General features: G+C 40.8%; 2 protein-coding genes across 2 annotated transcripts; one reads left to right on the forward strand and one right to left on the reverse strand.

The window, feature by feature from the left end:
• Positions 1–202: 202 nt before the first annotated feature.
• Positions 203–5,623, reverse strand: cdc42ep3 (CDC42 effector protein (Rho GTPase binding) 3). The gene is made up of 2 exons (XM_085922154.1): positions 5,414–5,623; positions 203–1,825 (listed from the first exon to the last, which is right to left on the reverse strand). Exon 2 carries the CDS (start codon positions 1,729–1,731, stop codon positions 685–687), a length of 1,047 nt encoding a protein of 348 aa, XP_085778280.1. The 5' UTR covers positions 1,732–1,825; positions 5,414–5,623; the 3' UTR covers positions 203–684.
• A 6,937-nt stretch (positions 5,624–12,560) lies between these two features.
• On the forward strand, positions 12,561–22,517 carry rmdn2 (regulator of microtubule dynamics 2). Its single transcript, XM_085922734.1, has 11 exons — positions 12,561–12,794; positions 13,109–13,569; positions 16,528–16,708; positions 16,778–16,880; positions 16,945–17,005; positions 19,071–19,146; positions 19,213–19,290; positions 20,080–20,178; positions 20,592–20,645; positions 20,816–20,896; positions 21,127–22,517. The coding sequence occupies exons 2-11, from the start codon at positions 13,118–13,120 to the stop codon at positions 21,205–21,207; spliced, it is 1,266 nt and encodes a 421-aa protein (XP_085778860.1). The 5' UTR covers positions 12,561–12,794; positions 13,109–13,117; the 3' UTR covers positions 21,208–22,517.
• The last annotated feature ends 39 nt before the right edge of the window (positions 22,518–22,556 follow it).

Consider the following 22,556-nt stretch of genomic DNA (forward strand, 5'->3'; position numbering starts at 1 on the left):
ACCGGTGCTCCCACTGCAGGGCAAGGAGACAGAATGTCAGGAATGTTTGAGACACAACATAAATCCATTCTGTCTTTCTGTCAATCTGTACTTCTAATTTCCCTTTGTGTGCTTCTTTTTGAATTTGTAGTCCAATTTTCTAGCATCGTATTTGTGGCGCGTTCTCACGTCATAAAAATAAACATTTGCAACAATAAATACATCATGTTCAGAATAAAATATTTTATTTGTGTTCAAATTCAAAAACACTTTTATGCATAATAGTCTGTCGTAAAAAAAAAAAAAAAAAGGCAGATGGATGAAGAGACAAAGAGTGCTTTGTTAAACCCACAAAAAAAAAAAACAGTGTTTGACGCACAAATCTGAAAAAGAAAACCAAATAGAAAATATTGATAAAATTGCCTCTCGCCCAAAGTCAACTGGGCAGGCTTCGGCACATCCGCGAATGAATGAGCATAAGCAGTAAGGAAAATGCACGGATGGATGAAGATTAAAGGCACAATACTGTAACCCAGTACTACATGCATATATGAACATGCCGGCATGGCCAAAGAAAAAAAAAATCACTCCATAGAAGCCAAAATAGTGATATGTTTTGAGAATAAAAACATAGGCAGCTCAGTCAAACGTAGTCCTTTGTCGATCATTTGATCATTCCCTTTCTCCGAAACGCCTCAGTGCAGCTCAAGGCCTGCTTTTCACTGCGGGTTGATCCATTATGTTCAGCACATCATCCAGGATGGATGGGCCCAGATCAAGTTCAAGGGAGAGCAGTGACCCCGTGATTCGGGTGAGGGACTCTTGTGATGTGTTCTTCTCTTTGGAAAAGTCAAAGTCAAAATCGCAGATGCGGCCCTCCTCCACGCCACTGTCTCTGTCCGCCCACTCTCCGTTGCACTTGGGAAGCTCCTGCTTGAATTCCAGCTTGGTGTTTTTCTGAAAATGTCCCAGATGGTTGCTCTTGTCAGTGAGACGACGGCGGTTATTGTAAATGTTGCTCTTGTAGTCCTCTTTGGCATAACATTCAAAGCTGTCGTCGCTCGTGTTGCTGTGAAGGCTTCCGTTAGCTTTGTAGCTGCTGCTGCCGTGACCGTCGATGTAATAAGATTGCTCCTCCGTTCTGATTTCTTTTTTGTTGGCCATGTTAGTCTGGATCAGCGCTTTAGATTTGGGCTTTTTCATGTTCTCCAGGAGATCCAGAAGGACGTCGGGCTTTGATTGGATGTCTCGAAAGTGGGGTGAGGTCTTGCTACTGTACTTGTCCATTGAGTGCAAGAAAGCATCCATCTGCACGATCTCTACATCCTCAACGTTGTCGGGTTTCGTCGGCGGTGCGGGCCCCGTTACGTCTCCGGGTTGCGTGGAGGAGATCGGCGGGAGGGTAAGCGCCTGACAGCCACCAATGGTCGGTAGGGAGATGGCATTCTTGAGAACAGGGGATGGGGTCTCTGTGAAGGAAGCATTGCCTGTACTGTTGGCTCTCAGAAACTCAGTTTGGACGCCATACTGAGGTTGGGAATCTCCCTTTCCCGGTAGGAGCTCATACTTTCCTTGGAGGAAGGACATGTCTCCAAAGGCGTCCCTCTCGCCACCCCTGCCGATGTGAATGGTGTGTCGAAAATCGCCGAGCGGCGGACTGATCATGTCCGGTGACAGAATATCCCGCAGGCGACATTTTTTCCCTTTCTTACTGTTGGTGGGTTTCAGGTATATGGGTGCTTTTGCCGGCATGATTGTGGTCGAGTAACTCTATAACTTGTGGATTACGGATCCCCCCAAGGAGAACGTTGAGTTACATTCTCCGTATGACCTCGTCCAGGGTTTTCTGAAAACAACAAGAAAGGAAGTTAATTAAAAAAAGTGTTTGCAAATATGTTGATCTTGGCTCGTTTCAGTCTGTAATAAGAATAACAAGTCCAAAAAAGTACACAAAGGATCCTGACAGAAAGAATCAACATTTCATTGCTCAACTTGATTGGGCTGATCTTAAAAGCTTGAAGATCAGAGAAGGATGAGCGTATCTCTTTTCACGTGTCTCTCCTTTGGTCTGCACCATTGTCGACGTGCTAATGTAGAACAGCTGGCCCCGCAGATTGGATAGTGAAGGGGGTCTCTAATAGGATCAGTGGAGGGCACCCCGCTACTGCCTAGATGGGCAAAAAGGTTTGAAGGGGGATTGGAGAAAGCCATATAAGAAGGGCAAGTGGATTTGAAGAAAGATGCAGATTTGGCACAAGATTGACTTTGAATCACAAACCCCATCAGAATTTGATGAAGTTACTGATTGCTTTCTGACAATGAGTGGAATGAACTGACAATGGAAGGAGCAAACACTGGAGCGGACGGAGAAAGGGCTCAATTCTTTTTGTCTCTTGCTCATTGCCCATTTATAGACATTTACTGATGAGGTCTGTCAGCAGTGTCCGTCTGACTGTGCATCACTAAAAACAGTCCGCTTAGTTGAAGCAAAAGAAAGCACAAGGTCATAAAAAAAAAAAGAAAACCACATTCCTGCTCCATGGCACAGCACATATACTGCATCAAGCTTATCAAAGACACTTTTGGCAGGCTATGTTTATTTAGTACGGAGCCAGACTCGCTGGGACTTGAAACTGTGGCATTTTTAACATGAATTCCTCAAAGTGCTAGGTAAGAAATTTGCATTTTGACTGAAGCTTTACCAAGAAAGGACTGGATTGGAGATATAGTCATGACAAACACTGTGTGGTGAATAACAACATCTTTTGTATGGAAGTGACTGTGAGACATGCCTGACTGCGCTTTTGAATGGACGCCATGAGTGAGCTGTGTTTAATCCAAATATCAGTATGATCCGTGACTTCTTTTCTTCATATTTACAATTGAGGCTTTCATTTTTTTCAGCCCACTCTTGTTCATTTTCTGGCCTGGTACATAGATTTGTCTCAATTTTGCTACTGAATGATTTTATAGTCTGACATGTGTTGAAGATGGATTTGTCCTGATGATGGTGTCCAAAAATCAAGTCATGCCAGAATTCATACACGTTTTTATTAACCTTGTGCTCACTATAGCCTTTCCCAAACTTTTGGTCATCCATCAGCAACATTTATTCTTTGCCACATTTATTCTCACGGAGCCATCAAAGGTGACTTTGGGTGTAAATCTTGGCACACCCTGAGCTGGTCGCCAGCCAATCACATGACAAAGAAGCAAACGTTCACACTCACGGGAAATCTTCAGTGAACCTATTATGCACGCTTTTGGTATGAAGGAGGAAACTGCAGGACTCAGAGTTGCCGATTAACTAATGAAATAATTGTTCATTTGTGACAGCCCCACCAAACACCTTGGATTTCAAGTTTCAGATACACTGTAACATCATCTCAACACACTTCAACTCAAATTTCACCTTGTCAAAATCTTTCAACCCCCTACTCTGCGATGTTCTGTAGTACAATTCAATTTTTTGCATCTCAAACCTTTCCAACCCCGACAGTCCCAAGTACAGTTTAGGCCCAACATTTGCTAGAATCTAAAAACAGCTTTCTGCGGGCGAGCTAACTCCGGTTGCATGCTTCAAGCTCATTGCAAGACCATAAAAAGTCACTGTTAGCTATCAAACTTAATTACCCTTGCAAAGAACTCTGACCTCAACCTCAACCGACACCTGTGAGATAAACTCCAGCTCTAAGTAGACACAGGCGGGGACTTCACAAATGCGGAACACAAATTGTGTCTTTCGAAGTCGAAGCTGTTCGACTCGAACGGGAAATAAGCAGCATTCTATTTATTTCCTCTTTTAGTTGTGTAATAGCCAGATGTGCCAATTGTTGAACCAGATGAAATGACAAAATGCTTGCCTGGTCGTCCGTCTCACAGGGAGTGGATCCCATATGCATCCAAGGTCAACATTTGTGGCCTGTAAGAAGTCAGCTGGTGTGGTGAAAGCCTGGAGGCTATGACCTTCACATCAAACATCCTGCTGGTAGCTCATTTTGGCTCCAATGGCAAACATGAGAGGAATTCCAGAGGCCACAAGCAAATTACTGGTAAAACAATCACGCTGCTTTTGGCTACTGCTGCCAATGCGCAAAACACCTGCGTGAGTGAGGTGTGGCGGGAGAAGAGTCACGCCTTCTCAGGAATTAAAACAATCCTCGTCAAGCTCGTTCGTGAGGAACAATAATTGACTTTGCTGTAAAAGTTTATTGAGGTTGAGAATAATCTAGGGTTTCTGGAGAACTCTGATAAACCACAAAGCCAGGGTGAGATTTGCACCCTGCTTTTGGTACTTGTTCAAAATGTGTTGCACGTGTTGACCAATCTGAGCCAAGCAGTGCCGCCACAACAGAATGCGGTCACGGTTTTCATTTATATCTCTCTCTCGAGGGGGGGGGGGGGGGGGGGGGATCTGATGGCACACTTTCCTAAATATACTTGCCTGAGAATTTGCCCAGCACGATAAACCAGAGTGTCATTGGGTCAGCGATAGCTTGCTGGGTGGGCATGGAGTGACCTGGAGCAGCTCCAGCCCGACAAGCTCGGGCACTTAGTTATTAGTGTGGAGGCAGCAAGGTGTTGAAAGAGTTTGGCGTCTGGCATTCAACGTGTGGCTCATGATTTGTGTGGGCAAAGTCACGTGCACAATACAAATGGCTGAGTATATTATTAGTGGTGTAAGAGTGCATATTTCTGCTGGCACCATAACCAATAAGAAGAGCAGCTGTTTCAAATGTGACCTGCATGTGACTTCCCCTATTTGTCCAAAATAGACCCACAAAAAAAAAAAAAAAAAAAGAGAACATGGTGATGTGATTTTTTTATTTTTTTTGGTCTTGTTTAAAAATAGATCTTGTTTGATATTTGGGTTAATTGTTGTCATAAAGAAAAGCCCACTTTCAAATGAAAGGTTGAAAGAGCTGCTTCGACAGGAAAATGGCAGCCCGAGAATAGTCCCAAGTGTTTGTTTCATCAAAAAAAAAAAAAAAAAAGGCTCAATTATAGGCAAAGGCTTTACTTCTGAGGGCCCGTGGTGGGAGTGTGAATAGCAGGGTTGCACATTTGTTCTGTCGATCTTGCTTCCTTTTTTTTTTTTTTACCATCCGCAGCTTGTCAGCATTGTGCGATGAGTAGGAAATCAAATCCAAGCACACGAAACAAATTCCCACGTGCACTGATTAGAAATGTTTCAATTTGTCGATCAATCATCTACAAAGCTCGCTTTGTGATTTCCTGGAGAAAGGAACATCCCTTAGATGTGTAGCATGAGGGAAGCTTATCATGTTGCTCTTGGCAGTCAAGTGTGTGACCTTAAAAAGCTGCTTGCAAGCTGCTTGAGAGATTTGCTGAAAATGCCCATGAAGAATCAACAACATGATGGCCATTCAGCAATTCAAAGAGATAAAAAAAGAAAAATCTTTTGCACACTCACCTCCTCAGTAAAGCTTGATCCTCTCCAGGTTGTGCAGGCTCCTTGCTCTTTTTCTTTTTTTTGTCTTCGATGGCTTCTTTTATGTTTCAGCCGTGCCTTAGGTTTCTTTCTGCTTCGGGGCTGCAATTCTGTCGACTGGGACGTCTGCCGGACAGCTGTTTATCAATTGCTCCTCGGCTCCTGTTCCTCTCTGAAGTGAGTCGAGTCTCCTCCTATACCTCCCTCCCTCACCCTGGTCCTCCCTGCTCTCTCTCTCTCTCTCTCTTGCTCTCTCTCTCTCCAGCAACACCTGCTGTCTCTCTCTCCTATTTGGTTCATAGATTGTTTTACTTTTATTGCATCCCTGGGAAATGCAGTAATAAAAAAAAACTGCAGTAATCACAAGCTCAGCATGAAATAACGTGGATGTCTGGCTGCTTGATATGAAGGCGGGCGGGCGAGCGTGCATGTGTCTCATTTGGTCTGACTGTCTGAATGCTCACATGTGATAAGAGCTATTCTGTAAATTGAGTGGACAGCCTGGAGATATTTGACAGGACGGGACAATTTCTTGGTGTTTTTGATCCTTATCTGTGTGTCCCAAACATTCTTTCCAGAAACACAACTTCCCTTTTCCTGTTGGAATGAAGAGAGGATCAGACTGGAAGCTTTCCAGCTTTCTTCTAGGTTGCGGGAGGCTAGTGGCAGAGTGTGAGGAGACTAATTGACGCAGAACACTGCAGCAATGCAGTATCTGCAGAGGACATGTAGGTCATAGGACAGCACAAAAAAAATATCCACGTTGCTGTCTAGCCGTATGCATTGAAAATAACAGACGCTGTGAATTGAATGATGTCTCTTGTTTTATTTTTTTACTCACATCTAATCACCTAGGCAACCAATCTGATAAGCTCCAATGCTGAAGATGGCAACGGGGCATGTTGGGAGTGTAAAGTGGTGTGTAGCAGACAATCGATATCATAAATTGAAATCAAACAATTCACTTTTTTTTTTTTTTTACTTCATAATTGTACCTAATATTGTGGCCAGAGATGGATATCTGAGAAACGTTTGATGAACATACTCACAAGCAACAATGCTGCTTATGTAAACACACTCCTTCACCACCTTTGTGATAGATTTGCTCCTTCTTTTCCATCTTCTATAAGATGTTTTGTAAATTTCATCATGAATGACAAAAATATTTGTGCAGGCCTTGTGAATGACGCTCTTCCTTCAATGATGTCATCGTAGTACATGATCAGCACATGATCATGATCTTTATTCTATTTTATTTTGCAGACTGTTGACCTTCCATTCATCAAAAAAGAGATACAATTCAACACAATTAAAGATATTTAAAAGTCTTCCAATTGCAAGTGATGTTGACATTCAGTTGCATCCCAGCAACTAGCATGCGTGCAGCAACATATTGATGTAATTTTGGACTCATATTTTCCCCGAGTTCAGGAAAATTCAGCAATTAAGCTCTCTACGTCTAAATGGTTCCATTTAACAAACGATCTAGTGAGGGACGTACGTAAATGAAATGGCTGATGACGCTTCCAGATTGAATTTGAATCACGTTGAGTCAGTTGACACATCAGTGGACTACACCCTTCCTCCTCCACTTGCTTGTTCACACCCTTTACAGTGCAAGCTTTATCAATATCGTTTCCTGTCTGAGCGAAGCCGTGCGGGGTGAGGCCTTTTCCCACATTGGGAGTCTGAAAAATAAAAGGTTGTTGCTTTTCAAGTGTCTGAGATTTGAAAATGTGACAATTGTTATTGTTGGAAGTCAATTTCTAGGCCAAATGTGGACATTGTTTAAGAGCATCTCATAAATGATCATTTTTTTGGGTGAAACCATTTGAAAAGCTTCATATCCAAAGGGAATGACTTTCAAATAATAAAAACATATCTTGCAATAACAACACAATTACTGCTTTGACATTGCAATTGTAAAACTTGGCACCAGATGCTGATACTTTTGTCTGCAACTGAGGCAATTAATTCCTTAGCCACACATTCTTCTTTTCTTGTTGACAACATCAATACCCTCGGGAGTATTCGGAGCCTGAGCGCACCGTAAGGAGCCTTAGTAGATGAGTTGCCGTGTGGAGAAGATGGTCTCGTGGAAAGTTGAAGCACTGTCTTACTCTGTGGCTATATCTTAAAATGTCTACATGTTCCAGGGAGTCACCACACATGCCAAAGTTAGCACCTTCACTTAAGTGTTTATTTCAGATATGGACCCTGGCCAGAGGTGAAAAGGTGGAGTTCCATTTTAATTCATGGTCATTATTTTCTAGCCAAATTGGCTTAGCTCTGTCTTTTTCCACCAATCTTGGTCTCTAGGCAAACAAACAACAAGTCAGCCATTTAATCAATTATTTTTTTCCACTGACTGCAAAGCTGTCATTTTGTCTGTCCCTAATGATTGTGTAAAAGGAATAGCATCGTCACATGTTGACACACAACGACAGACAGTTGATTCACATCTTCAAAGAATCCATCGTCTTTATTTTATTTTATTTTAGTATTGCTAATGCTGCTATTTTGTTGAAGCCTGACAACATTCTCTGATTATTGGTTGTTTGAGAATGATGACACAACAACACAAACCCTAACCTGACGATAATGATCACGTCTTTCCAAATCTGGCTCTTGTGTACAATGAAACCGTCCGACCGCGTTGAGGCTGTCTGTCTGTCTGTCGTGCATCCTTAGAAAGAAAATTGAGAGTCAAGCAATCCATTTTCCCACCAGAACTTTGCCGCATGTTTCTCGGGCAGCAGCAATCAACGTGTGGTTGCGGCCATTTTCAACAGCATACATCCTGCTCCATCCACAAGCCCAAGTACCAAGTATTATGTCCATGAGAATTAGCAGACCGCCTAGCTTGCCTCTTTCATAGTGGCTGACCATAGTAGAAAACCATCAAGCCTCGCCCTGGCCACCTATAGCGGCACAAATTGCATCCTGAATTTTTCTCATCACCTTTTAGCTGTTTTTTCTAAATGTTGCATTTGTGTTGTTTTAAATGTTGTTTAATCTGTGCCTTTTAAAAGATGAATTTGAGTTTTTGTCTTCATTTAAAGTTCAGCAGATTGAAAGTCTTTGCCCCTGGGGATGTCTGTTCTTGCTGACTGAAATATTTCACACTCCTAGAACATCATCTACCATGAAAGAATTTGGAGAATGTACACAACAGACATGATCTCATGTTCCATTAGTGTTGGTAGAGATGTAAGTTTGGATGTAATCATTAAACAATTGCAACTAGCAATTTCACAAGTGATGGAGGAGAACACAGATTCTGAAGAGTGAAGCGCAACCTGTTGCATGTTACACGGCAATTTTGTGCATATTTGCATGAAAGAAAAAACCCCAAAGCAGAACACATCGTTATCAATTTACCCATAATCTTCCAAATGACCACTTCCTGTTTTTCGACTTTGCATAATCATGGGATGAGTCGATTGAAATACAACAATTTACTGATCTAGTTTGAAACCCTGACCCCAGTTTTAACCCGAATCACGCGCAATTTGATTTCCAACTGAGACTACGTAACATATGGTCAGATGATCTTTTCGAGCTCAATTTATAAAATCCAGCTGCTGTTGCCTGGTAATCTTGGCAACTTCTTAACTAACCCAAACGGCTTATCATTCTTTTTTCGGGAGCCACGACCCTCTGTCTACTGTTTCTGGATCAAGTGTCTCGGAAAGACAAGACACCAGAGAGCGTGATGAATGTCAGGATCATTTTGAAATGTCAAAGTGGAGCGCATCTTTTATTCATCTAATTATGAGAGATGGAATTTGGAGCAATGCACAGTAGTGTGAGGTGCAAAGAGGGAGGGAAGCCACACCAGAGCGATAAGGACAAATTTTAGCTTTATATAAACGGATTTTTTTTATGCTTGGACAGTAACTGTGTAAACTTGCAGGAAAAAAAAAAATCACTTTGGACATCTGAGGAATTCCCATGCCCCTTATTAAATTGTTTTGAATTTACGTTTCCCCGCTGACACATTGAGATCTTAAACTTGAGGAATGCTTCATAGTTTTTCTTCAAGCAAACACTCATTATGGCTTTAGTCTTAATCAGCTCCACATAATCTTGTGATAAGCAACAGTAAAACCACAGGAATGTCAGTGTTATCCTTAAAAGTGCCTTTTTATCTTTTAAATGGAGTCAGAGAATAGTTATAGCATTACGCATCTTTCCTTTAATGGGTATTAATTTTAGATTGAACTTGTGGTCAAACAAAGGGAGAGAGAGAGAGAAAGTGAAAGAAGACAGAAACAGTTGAGGGTGTGTAGGCACGGCGCTGACCACCGGTATGCATGCATGTGAGTCTCCACTCCAAAGACACTCCACAGCGTCCCACTCAGGGAGCAAGTCTGCTGTCCGTCCCCACCCTCAGCTATTCTAGGCACCGTGCGGGCTTTCATTCAACAACCACATGCAGGGAAAAATTGCAGCTTTTGCAGATGAGGGAAGATACGCATTGTTGAATGTGTCTTTTTTGTTTTTTTTGTCAGCATGATTTTGGGGGAATTGTGTCAAGGTCTAGTTTTGATCGCCTTTTGGTGATTCGTTTGTTTCTTATTAAAGGCCAAGCGGCCATGTCTTTTAGTTGTATTCATACCATTTCTCATTTTTGGATGATGTCTTACGCTAATGCTCCTTGAGGTGTTCAATTAGATTTTTTTTGTAAATGACTAACTATGCTTGAATTTTTTTTAAGGTCTTCATGATGCTGTTGTTCATTAGTGGCCTTCACAAAGGAGCAGAGAGAGGATTGCACTCAGGGGTAGCAGTGTCGAGGGGGTTGAATATAAATGCTTTTCAGATTTGTATTTGTTTAAAATTTTGAAAAACATAGACCATATTCATTCCTCTTCTCGGTTTATATTGGTGCACCAAATGAAATGTAAAAAAAAATGTAATGTAACTTCTGCACGCTGTAGCAACAGAGTTCAAAATGTATTATTTGGGTGCTCCCTGCTGGTTGAATTTTGTAATGCCGAGTGTCTGGCTCCAGCAGTCCATAGCTGAAATGAACATTTGAAAATGAAATGCAATGCATCCTATACCAATTCAACGTTTGTTTCAGCAAATATGACGAGTGAAAAAACTCAAATCTTGCATTTTTTGTGTGTAAAGTAAAGTTGCCAGCTTGATGTGTATTCTGTAAGTGTTTTTTCAGTACCAATATGATACTTGACTCACGCTGCCTGTGCAGTGTTTGGTTTGAGAATCCTGTTTAACTTGATACAGAACTTTAAGCAACAAACAATGTCTTGGATAGTCTTAGGTGTGGCTCAAGAGCCCATGGGAGAGCTACTGTCAATATACATAATTGTTAACAAAATAAGAAGCATGACAATCTGTTTATCGTGTATCTGATGCTATCTCCAAATTATTCCCCAATCGTTGTCAAGTCCCAAAGTAGTCATGCTTTTATCAAGCAAATATAAACAGTGATAGGTACTCAAGTGTTGCACAAATATTATTTTAAGCATGCATTTCATGAGAACGTGAAAAATGTTGGTTTCGTTACAGGAATGTGCAATTTGGTATCACTCACCAGAGGGCAGTGACTGTCAACCAGTTGGAAAAAAAAATTATTGAAACATGATAAGACAAGTGTTGCAATTTAGTAAATGAATCATAAAAATAGTAAAAGGCCATGCCTGCTGAACAACTCACATCCCTTAGCTGCTGATGACAGAAAAAATAATGCAGGCCTAAAAGGTTTACATACAGAAAATGTTGTTGCACAATTTCTCACTTTAAACTGAATTGCACATGGAATAAAACTGGCTTCTATACTTTATGGATTTATGGATGGGTGACAATTAAGGAGGAATTGCATTTATTAAAGATAATAAATCAGTCATGGGGACTAAAGCTATTGCCACATTCATCACTAGCCAAATAATTAAACAGATTACATTCAAATCTGCTTTTTATTTTTGCTAAATACTAAACTTTGTCCATTCTCTGCTTGTTGTTACACAAGATGCAACAGATGCCGAAATAGCTTATCATAACTTGCACTGAGTCGTGTCAAAAAATTTCTTTCCTCATGTCCATAGTTTAAGTGCATTAGATGTTTTCATCAGTGGCTGTTTTTATTTATTCCTGGGTCGAATGAGCAATTGAGGTGATGCATGTGGGATGATAAAATGATAGTGTTGACAACATCTACTTATCTGCTGACTTTGACCACATGGGAACAAGGCCACATCTGTATTGTATACAGTCGGCTTATCACAATCTCTATGGCTGGAGGACATACCCAGAACATCTAACCTAGTCTGTATTATCACCACACAGCCATTCCTCTGGATTTCAGGAAGGTTTTTGTTTCCTGCTGGCAGAATGCAGGTTGTGGGTAAAGGAACAATACCGTGATGATGGTGCTAGGTGGAAAATGGCACGTAGCGTACATCATGACATAAAAGAACATCACGCTACATTACCATCTGTCAATCATTTATTCACTTGACGATGAAGTGCTTTGGGCATGTAAAAAATACAGTACACCAGTATAACCCATTACTTAATAAAGTTACATATCTGGTTTGCTTTCCTTTTATATAAAAGCTTTGAGACAGAAAAAACATCCTCTGCTGTGTGCAACTATTACTCTTGAATAAACCTCAGTGAGGACTGCAAACATTTTCAAGGTTGATTTGATAATGAGCTATATAGTCAGTGTCCACTGAAGAGAAGATGTGAGGTACAGAGTTACAGTAAGTGTTTATATTTAGTCTATATTTAATATTGCAAAATAATGATTATGAACACCAGATCCATAATGTTAATGCTTCAAATTTGTTCATAAAATTTTAGTTTGACATGCAGGCAGAAAAATAAAATGGTAAGAACTTTCTTCTTCATTTAAGTGAATAATGATGATTTTATCTGCAATCTGTGTTGTTGATATTAATAATAATAATTGAATTATCAAAACTTCTGTGAACATCGGACAAGTTATTTCGATCTTAATAAAACAAAATGTACATTATATTTTAATCATAAATTAACAATCCTCTGTTGCCGGAGAATGAATAAAATTATAATGATTAATAACCGCACTGTTTGGGCAAAGCGGAACCTTTCATTATTTCACTTGAAGCCGCACGGACTCTTTTCTTTGACGCACAAGGGTAGCTTGACAGACCGCTTCCAAACAAGCTTCGGCAACCACGTCAACAATAATGTAGACATTTGTTTTGTATTTGACAGAAATGTGATATGCGTTGAAATATCCAATGTCATTATGCTGCGTGTTCAAAAGAGTGTTACGGTGTTATTATACAACTGAACTGTACGAAGCTAACAGCAACACGACGTGATTGCAATTGCAGCAAATAACGCAGTGAGTGTATTTTTGTTGTTGTTGCACCTTTGCAAAGCAAAGATATTGTGGATTGTTCAGGCTTGGTCGAGCTGCTGTCTGCATGGTAACATGCTCCTTTTCTTCAGTCTGACTGATTAAAATAATGCTGTAAGCGTAAAACATACACCTGTGACCTTGTTTAATATTTATTGACAGCTTTAGGTTTAATGCACTGGTGATGTTTTACTGTTACAACCATAACACTCATGTTAGTATATCCAATGTATCAATCATACTTGCCAATAAAATCCCACACCCAAAATGATTAACCTGAATATTTTTTTTCTGTGCAGGCTTTCAGGATGGCCCAAACAGACAGCAAAGTCCTGATTCTGGGAGCTTTGGCTGGGGTCGCTGGCATCGGCTTGGCTGTGGCATGTTACCAGGGCTATAAAATGAGACGAAGGGCCTCATTGCCAGCGCGCTACCTACACACTAATAATGAACTTGTACCTGGCATGACGTTAATGAATAGTCCCGGTCTACCCGGGGACCAGATTGAGGTACTGGACCGCCTCGAGGCCCTACTACAATGTGTGTCAGAGCTGAAAGACGAAATGAAGGCATTGAAGAATGCCTTACCGACGCGGCACGGTCAAGTTGGCGAAGAGCTGAGTGCAGCTCATAGGTCAGATGCGCATCGAGCTGCTCCTCTTCACAGGACCACGCCGACGCGGAGGAAAAGGGCTGGAGGCAGCATCTCCGGGGCCGTAGCAGGTGGACGAAGTTCTGAAGAAGCGGAAAGTGAGGGAGGGTGAGTATGAACATCTCAGGAAAACATACGAAAGATAAAAAGTTCTTGATGGTGGTGTCGACGGCATTACAGATTGCAGAAAGCTGTGATGTGATAACCAACCAGGATTGTGTGTAAGATTCTAGAGTACTCGTTTAAATACTGCAATCTTCACCACTTTTACACCTTTTGCACAATTTAGAAAAGAATTGCAATATTAGTGGATCACATGCAACAGTGCATGCAATTTATTGAAGTGAACACAGTTATTCAACGTGGTAACATTGTTTTAGTTGTTTTCAACTGTACTTTTGACCCCGCCACCCCTTATTTTTAAACACTAATGAGTTACATATTACCAAGAGCGTTTAGTGACCACTGCCATATCTTCAATGAAAAAAAAAAAAAAAAACTAACACATCATATCCACAGTTAGTATTTAGTATTAAAACTCATTTATGATGGCAACATTTCTACCGTGGAGGAAAGTAGTTTTAGTCCTGACACACATTCCTGCACACTCCATTGATTTGGCCAACCTGTTAGGCAAAGCCAACTCCAGTGTCATTGGCTAATAACAAGGTAAAGTGTAAATTTCCTCTCATGTTTACGCAGTCTGGCTGACAACAACCAGCTGTTAACTTGCGTCAGGAAGAATCACATTAGTTTTGCTAGATGTGGTCCAGCAGGTTTGTTGTTGAAGAAATCTCGCTTGCCCCACTTCTCGCTCGTGTGGTTTCAGTCTACTTATTTGTTTTAGATTCTTGCGTAAACAGCAAGGCTAATGAAGGTCCACTCACTTATCTTTTACAAATGCCTTGAACTCAAGGCAACCTTGTGTCACATGAATGGATGTTTATTTTTCTTTCTTTTTTTTATTTGGGACATACGCCCATTTGAATATATTCTTATGAAATTATACCTCATCGCGTGAGTCAAGGTTTGACGTCTTTTTGCTGTCCGGCAAATGTTTATTTTTTTTTTCTTTTGACTGCTTAACCTGAATTGACCTGCGTTGAGGAACTATTACGCAAGCCTTGCCAAGAGAGATGAAAACATGCCTGTAGGTGTCACTAAATCTTAAATCACAGGAGCTACTCCCCAGCCGTTATTGGCTTCGCACGATCGTTTGCCTTTCATCTTGCAGAACATTTGTATTACGACAACGCAAACAGAAATCAAATATCCACATGAACCCGTGGCGTTCCAATCAAGCTGATGACTTATTATAGACGACACTTATTTATGATGTATTTTTTTGAACAGAACAAAATCCCATACCTGCTTTTATTAAATGCAGTTTATTGAGTGCAATCCACCTCTCTGGATGTTATTTAAAAAAAAAAAAAAAAAACAGGCACACATCAACATCAACCTGTCAGTGTGCCAAGCTGCCGGAGGCTTGATTGAAATGTGTCTTGTAGAAACTTGTAATTTAGAACAGTATCCGCTGCATTCATTTACGTCATGCGACTGTAGCTTAAGGACATTACGGCCTTGTTTTTTCATTTTTTTTAAATGCATTCATGACATTAGAGAACTGTTGATTTAAGCAAAAAAGTATTGTCTAACGTCGGGCAAGTCTGCTCAGCACACTTAAGTTTTAAATCAAACAAATGGAATTGCTTGTTTATTTTGTGTAGCTTCTGTCATGGGAATGTTTGCTCTGTGGTGTGGATATTTTTATACCCCGAAATAATTGATTGCTTTAAGTAAAAAGTCTTCTGGCTTACAGCCACATCTCAGAATGGGTTCATTTTTGCAACTTTTTTAAAAAAAAATTAACACGCGCTAGTGAAATATCAGTATATTGATGACATCATCTTACGTCCATGAAAAAAAATGATGTTTATATATTTTTTTTACTCATTAATTTCTTGAGAACCCAATGATTAGAGTTGAGCAGCTGATCTGTTGGAAAGTAGCTCCTGTGAAATCTGTCAACAATTGTTTCTGATGAAAGGTTCTCATTGGCACTGTCAGTGGTGGCGACATGCTGAATTAGCCAGGCTGCATGCTCAAAAGGCCCACCGAAGTCGACATGGTAACTCACGTTTGTACAGAGTAACCAAGGAGATTTGCTAAACTCCATTGACGGCTCGTCACGTCGCTCGCTCGCTCGCTCGGGGTCCCTGTAGTTCTTCGAATGAGCACGTGGCCATGCAGTTTTTGCACGCGTGTTTGTCAAGAGTCGTACACTTGGTATCGGTTTGAAAAAAAAAAGTGGTATCAGACATCTCGACTTCTTATGCAACAACAACAAACAAGAATATAATTGCCTAGTAACGGCTAAAGTAGATGAATGGTACAATTAGCTTCTTTGCAAGTATACAAAGTTGGATTTTTCTGAGATTTGCAGCTTTATTTCTATATTTTCATACAGTTAGTCAATAAATTTGTTGGCGATGTAACAGCAGGTAATAGTTCAATAGTTGTCGGCAAATGAGTGTAACTTCAAGGATGTGGTTGACCTGATTAATGATGGTGCACGTCTGTAATGGAAGCACGAAGGGTGGAAGGTGGAGTCGGTCGGGATGGAGCCTGGGCTGCAAGGCACCTGTTGGCTCCATTGATGTTTGTGTCTGCCGCCCGCTCTGACACGCTACTCCAGAAGCCTTCCCTTAACCACCAGTGACGCACTTGGACCTTGATGGCTCCTCTCTGTTTTCATTTTTCCACTTTGTGTCTGTCTTTTCATGTCTACAATTAGGAAGGAATTGCACTTGACTACTACTTTCTAGGTTTCAGTTTGAAGCGGGGGGATGTTCTCACTGGAGGTGAAAGTAAAAGAATAATAATAATAAAAAAAATGTATGATTGCTGTCAAGAAATCATATTGCCCCACCGCGACTAGGTGATCAAGCTCCACAATTCATTTTCAGTTTTGACTTCTCAGCAATGATCGAAAAATAATTTCCACATTCTGGCCGCCATCATTCATTTTTGCTTCTCTGACAAAAATGACTTCTATTGTCGCAGGTACATAACCGCACTGACTGATTCAGATGAAGAGGAACAAAGTGATGATGAACAATGGGATGAAAGGGAGGAGACAACAAACCGTTTAACTAGCTTACTCGAGAGGATCGACTCTTTGCATCGGGGCACAGAGGCTGACAAAAGAGAAAGTCTGCACATCCTATCAAGTCAACGAGACGAGGTTTGCTCAACGGGCTAGAAATGACCACTTTGGGATCTTTTGGCTCACTTCATCTTGGTATATATCTAGTTTGGGCAGAGCTCCGAATTTCTCTGGCGTCTGATCAGAGCCTATAGCGACGTTCATGACATCAGCGCCACGCTTGAAGAAAAGAAGAATCATGCAGAAACTGGTAATCTTTTATTAGATGGACCACAACCCTCACCAGAAAATGATGATTATTTTTGTTTTTTTAGGAAAGAAGGTCGGTGAAGATGCAGTGGCCCTGAACCCCACATGTGCTGAAAGCCACCAGTGGTATGTTATTTCTTGATTTCAGCCAATCACACAACTGACTCTCGTTCGTGTGGGATTATTTGAACCATTTGATATTCTCAGATTTAGCTCACTCGATGTGCGTTTCTCACGATGAACTTGCAAAGACACATTGACTAAAAAGGAGCGCTTGTTTTTTTTTCTTTTTTCTTTTCTTTGATTGCTTGTGAAATCCCCTTGCCGTGGCAAAATGGCATTCAAAATCTTGTTGGTATTTGTGCAAGCCTCATTGGTACATTCCTCATCTGAAATGATGCTCATGTCAAAACTTGACTCGTGATCTTACACGGAATCTTCAGCTGTAATGGACGAGATCCACTGTCGGCGCTTGAGTTAAAAGAAGCATTCAACTTGACTTGAAATCATTCACGTTCACACTGTTTACATTTACTGAAATCTGGTATGACCTTTAGTGTGAAAACTCTTTGGTGTTTTTTTTTTTTTTTGTAGTACATTTCTACTAATATGGTTTTGTTGAGCGTAATATTTCGTTTCTAACTGAAAGCACCAGTCATTTTTGTTAAGCTATAAAGAGTATTAGGTCAGTCATGCGCTACAACACTTAAGCCGTGTAACGGCGTGTTTGTTTAGTTAATGATAAGAAAGCTTTTCCAAAGCTTCATTTTTTAATCCTACATCCACTTAATGGAATTTACAAGATCCTTAAACAGCGCCTCAGATCAGTTGTTACCAATGTATAAGGTCCAAGGCAGGGACTGGGAACGCTACCAAGCGAAGTTTATGTCTGAGGTAACTGTTTATAAAGTCTAATGATGCCGTGAGAAAACTCGTCACCTGTTTTCCTATGTGACGCCCAGCGTGTCACAATTTGGCACATTTGACTTTCTGCTTTGTCACTGTCACTACTAAGGAGCATTTTTTTTTTTGCTCCGCTGAAAGGTGGACTTTTGGAACTTTTAGGAACCTTTCCCTTGACTTTTTTTTTTTTTTTTGCATCCAACATTTCAAACATCTGAACACGTTATTTAGTGTAATTACATCCAAAATCACAATCTCAATGATCCAAAATAACAAAACAAGCCTTCTTTACCTGGATGCTGTCCAAAAGTTGACTTTCAATCAAAACATCATTCAGTAAATCCAGTTGGGTTAAACCCGGTTTAGTCAAACCAGTTCTACACATCTATTATTTTTTTTTTGACACTCTTTTGTGCCTTCAATTACTATCTGTGATCTATAAATATCTGTAGCTAAACTGTTCCATTCTCAAAATAATTACTCATACACTCCAGTGCCTTTATTTTGTATTGTGCTTTATTTGAACGACATGTGTTGAGAAATTAGTGTCCAATAATACAAATTGTCATTACGTCATGGGAACCCATTGACGTCCAGATGGGTGAAGCTGCTTGGAAACATTTTGTCTCAGAGACCAACAAGCGCCTTCATTTCAAAATAACAATTGACACACGTCCACTTCTCAGTAGACTGACAGGTGAGGGATGCATTAGTGCTCATAAGCCACCTTTGGAAGTGTGTAAATTCAGACCATGTGGATCCCACCTTGGGGGCCTCTGTTATAGTACAAAGGCGTGCGGATTAGCAGGGAAGCCACAGGAGGACACGGAGAAGGTGGCTTTGACCTCTGCAAGGGTTTTATTTCAAGCATGAGCTTTTGCCACCTCCCGAGTTTCACCGTAGCAAGATTGGATTCTGCCCTCAGGAGCCTTGGCAACACTGTGTTTTAATTTGTGTACCAATGTTTGGAGACAGTTAATCTGCACATTCTCTTGGCCCATGGAGTCTTGGCGCTGGTTGTCTTTTCCATTTTGTCCCTCCCTCTTCTTGTTTCTGTACATTTGAACAAGGTTGTCCTCCAACCTGCTGGCTTTACTTTTGAAATGATCTCCAAATTTTCATTCAAAGACGGAAATCTCTGTAGCTTGACCTCAAACAGTAGCCCAACGCTAAAACCTAAATAACCCCCAATCCGAGACTCATTTAGCGGCAGCTTCCAATTTCCATCGACAAATTCCTGTGTGATGTTGATGAGAAATGAAGAAATGTAATTGAATTGACCTTTCAGGTATGCCATTATGTGTGGAATTATGGCGGAATATGACACCGTCCAGAACAAGATCAAGAATGGCTACATTTTTAAGGTAAGTCGTTAGCGTCGTTGCTACATGACAGTGAAACGTTCATGCATTTTCATCTGTGTGCCTCAGGATCATCTGGATAAAGCCATCGAGCTGAAGCCTGAAGACCCCCTGTCCTACTACCTGCTGGGCCGCTGGTGCTATGCTGTATGTGACACTCCGGCTATCTCTGGCATCTCTCCCCACATCCACGGGCGCTTCCGCCTTGAAAGACGACCCGACCTTCCGTCGTCTCCCTATGCAAACGTTCCCCCCCCCCCCCCCCCCCGTCTTAATCACTGGCACTGTTTGGGTTTTCTTTGCTGTTTGTTTTTCCCCCCCGCGAGGATGTTCAGGAGAGGCCGACAGGACATCGCAGCCCATTGTTAGCTTGAAATCAGATTGCGAGCTGGAAACATTTTTCATGCAACTTTTGTTCAACATTAGGTTTATGTTGTCGCAACTAGCGATTGTTTTCACAGCGTCTAGTCAAGCAGTCATTCGGCTAATTGCAGTTTATTTGGGGCAATCTTGGCTTGAAAGGACATTTTCTTTCCTTTTTTTTTAATGCCTTGTTTTTCTAGTCAATATGTCAGACTTGCCGTCAGGAAGGAAATGGGTTATTAGGGAGATCACTGTCATCGAAGTCAACAACACTCACATTTGACTAATCACGCTAGGAGTCAGGAGCAGTCTGAGTTTTGGAGGCTCTCTGTCACGTTAACGTGTCCCACAATGTGCCCCTGTTTGAAAGCTTCCGCGATGACGCCATAGCAATATGACACCTGCAATTAGACGGCTCTCGGATGAATGGTGTGAAGCAGACTATGTACTTCTCGCCGTTATCGTAGTCTGATGAAAAAAAATCGAATGGGGGGGGGGGGAAATAAATAGTCGTTCATGAGTTTAGTCAAGAAATTGGCTGAGTTTGTCTCCAATCTGGTGTCCCTTTTGCAGGTAGCCCAGTTATCTTGGCTTGAGAGGAAAGTTGCCACTGCATTATTTGGAGAACCTCCCAGCGCCACTGTTGAAGACGCACTGAAGAACTTTCTGAAGGTCCTTTTTATTATTTTTTTTTCATACTAATGTCTCATACACATAACGAAGAAAACAGCTTTAATGTTAAAACGAAGACGTGTTCTTGCGTCCCATTTGCCAAACGCTCAATCTCAAGTTCCTCCCAAATCTCTCCTTTGCCAAATTCTCAGATGCCAAACCCTTCCTTGGTGTTTAGAGAGGCTTAGTGTGTGTTCTCACCTTTGGATTGTTTATATAGTGGAGAATTTTGCTTCTGGCGTATATACCTGTGCGTGTCTCTTTATTGCGTCTTGTGTATCTTTCTTTGCTCATCAAGTTGTGGCTCCCTGTTTGAACATGTAGCCCACAACATGGAAGGCAAAGCTGCCAAAAACGCTTTTGTGTTTAGCGTGCAAAGAGCTCCACAAACGAACTCATTTTCTCTGTTGTAGGTTGAAGATATCCATCCAAGATATTCCAAACTCAACTATGTATTTCTTGCAAAGGTCTGTTATCTCCTTTGGAACATGTTGGAATGTTTAAAAGTGCACTGCCTGCAAACTACAGCCACTCTCATGAGCATTATGTACCTGTTTGTGTAGCCATTTTTTTTTTTTTTTTATATCTTATATTGATATTGAGGGCTTTGTAAATGTCTTTTGTTCTTTTTTGTTAGTGCTACAGAGACATTGGGTACAGGAAGAAGGCAAGGGAGATGTGTGAGGCTGCTGCGTCAATGCAGTCGCTGTCAAAAGAGGTAGGAACCATCATATTAAATAAGAATCATTTGTTGACCCTTGACCTCTATATGGAGATTTTTTCAAAAGCTGGCACTATACCAACTTTTTCCATGACCTGGTCCGGTTCTGAAAACGAAAAGCACCTGACCAAATATTCCAAAGAATGTAGAGGAAAAAAAGGCAATGTCATTGAAAGCAATTGATGTTCAAATATTGCAATGCACTCATAGAAACGGTCCGTTAATAGGACGAAGATGCACAGAAAGAGCTTGACCTTCTCCGCCCGGACCTTGGACTGTTAGACCCGAAAGATGAATCGGACCTGTAGCTTCTGCTCCTTCTAGGCAACTTGTGTGTTCTCTCAGTGAGAGGCAACTTGTTGAGTTCCATCGTCACTGGGAGCAAATTCGAGACAATGTTGACTTGACGCTATGGTCGGTGTGGCCGGGTCCCGGTCCATTCTCATCGCTACCTTCTGACTTTGTCACAAATACAAAGTTGGAATGGGAAAGTCCATTTTTTTGTTGGAGTTGTGGGTACTGCTCAGAGGATGACATTTCCTGTTCTTGCTGATAGTTGGCTCTATTTTCCTGATATAATTTGTTAGCTCCAATACGCAATGGTCACGCTGTTGTTTTATCAACCTTTTGATTGACATTATTGACTCACTACATGTCGCAGTACTTTTTACTTTTGCAAAATATCCACATCCTCAAGCAGCACAAGAGAAAGTCCTCAACCTCAAATACGACAAAAGCACAGAGGAAGTACAAATAGAAAAACACATTGGAAGGGAGAAACAAACTGCATTCTTCCAAATTGTGAGTACTTTTAATCATTTATTTTTATGTACGTGTTGCTCCGTCATATTGTGTCCCTACATGAAAGCACGACACACGCTATTTTATTTTTAAACAAAATATAGACTATTTGGTACCCAAAAAAAATAAAATAATTCTTGTTTCATTTGAATAAATTGATGTTAACTTTTTAATTTTTTATTCGTAAATCCAAAAGTCCCATCACTTGTGAGCTCTTTTTTAGAACAGACACATGGGCTACGTTTGTTGTCCTTGGGGCTAATCAGTACACGCTGGCACCAATTTTTTTTTCCCCACATAATGTACAAAAGGCACCTATGTTTGCGTTATCTGTATATAATTATATATTTTTTTTATCCAAACAGTAATTCACAATTTGTGGTGGGAAATGTGTTTATATGATAAAATAGAGCCATTTGCAGCAGGTTTGGTCATATGTGGTCTTTTGGAGCAGAAAGCTCGGATGTGTGACTTAGAAAAATTGAATGTCATTTGGAGTGAATAATAAATTAGGATTTTATCGTTCTTTTAACCATTCCTTATAGCTTAGACAACTGTGACCTGATGCAGGTCAGACATGTATTTATTTCATTCTTCATCTTTGCTTTATGTGTTTAAAATCATTTCAAAAGTGCTTTTGTAAAGGAAAAAAAATAAATCATGTGTGGCTTTACACAAGTACTTGTACTGGCAAGGTGATGATGCATGTATGTGATTTTGTTCTATTCAACGCTGAAGCAATTCTGTTATTTGTTGAGACTTGCGTGAACTGAATCATGGATGGTACTAGAATCTGTCATTAAATCTGGGAAACCGATGAGAGTATTTCAATCTCTTTGTGTGCCTCTGTTGGACT

This window comes from Syngnathus leptorhynchus, chromosome 10, assembly GCF_054491065.1.
Source record: "Syngnathus leptorhynchus isolate UIUO chromosome 10, UIUO_Slep, whole genome shotgun sequence".
NCBI classification, from domain to species: Eukaryota; Metazoa; Chordata; class Actinopteri; order Syngnathiformes; family Syngnathidae; genus Syngnathus; species Syngnathus leptorhynchus.

Coding starts and splice junctions, on each gene's coding strand:
- cdc42ep3 (XM_085922154.1), bottom strand. CDS start 1,731: ATGCCGGCAAAAGCACCCATATACCTGAAACCCACCAACAGTAAGAAA.
- rmdn2 (XM_085922734.1), top strand. CDS start 13,118: ATGGCCCAAACAGACAGCAAAGTCCTGATTCTGGGAGCTTTGGCTGGG. Junction 16,881..16,944: donor GAAGAATCATGCAGAAACTG/GTAATCTTTTAT, acceptor TTGTTTTTTTAG/GAAAGAAGGTCGGTGAAGAT. Junction 20,897..21,126: donor TGCAGTCGCTGTCAAAAGAG/GTAGGAACCATC, acceptor GTCCGTTAATAG/GACGAAGATGCACAGAAAGA.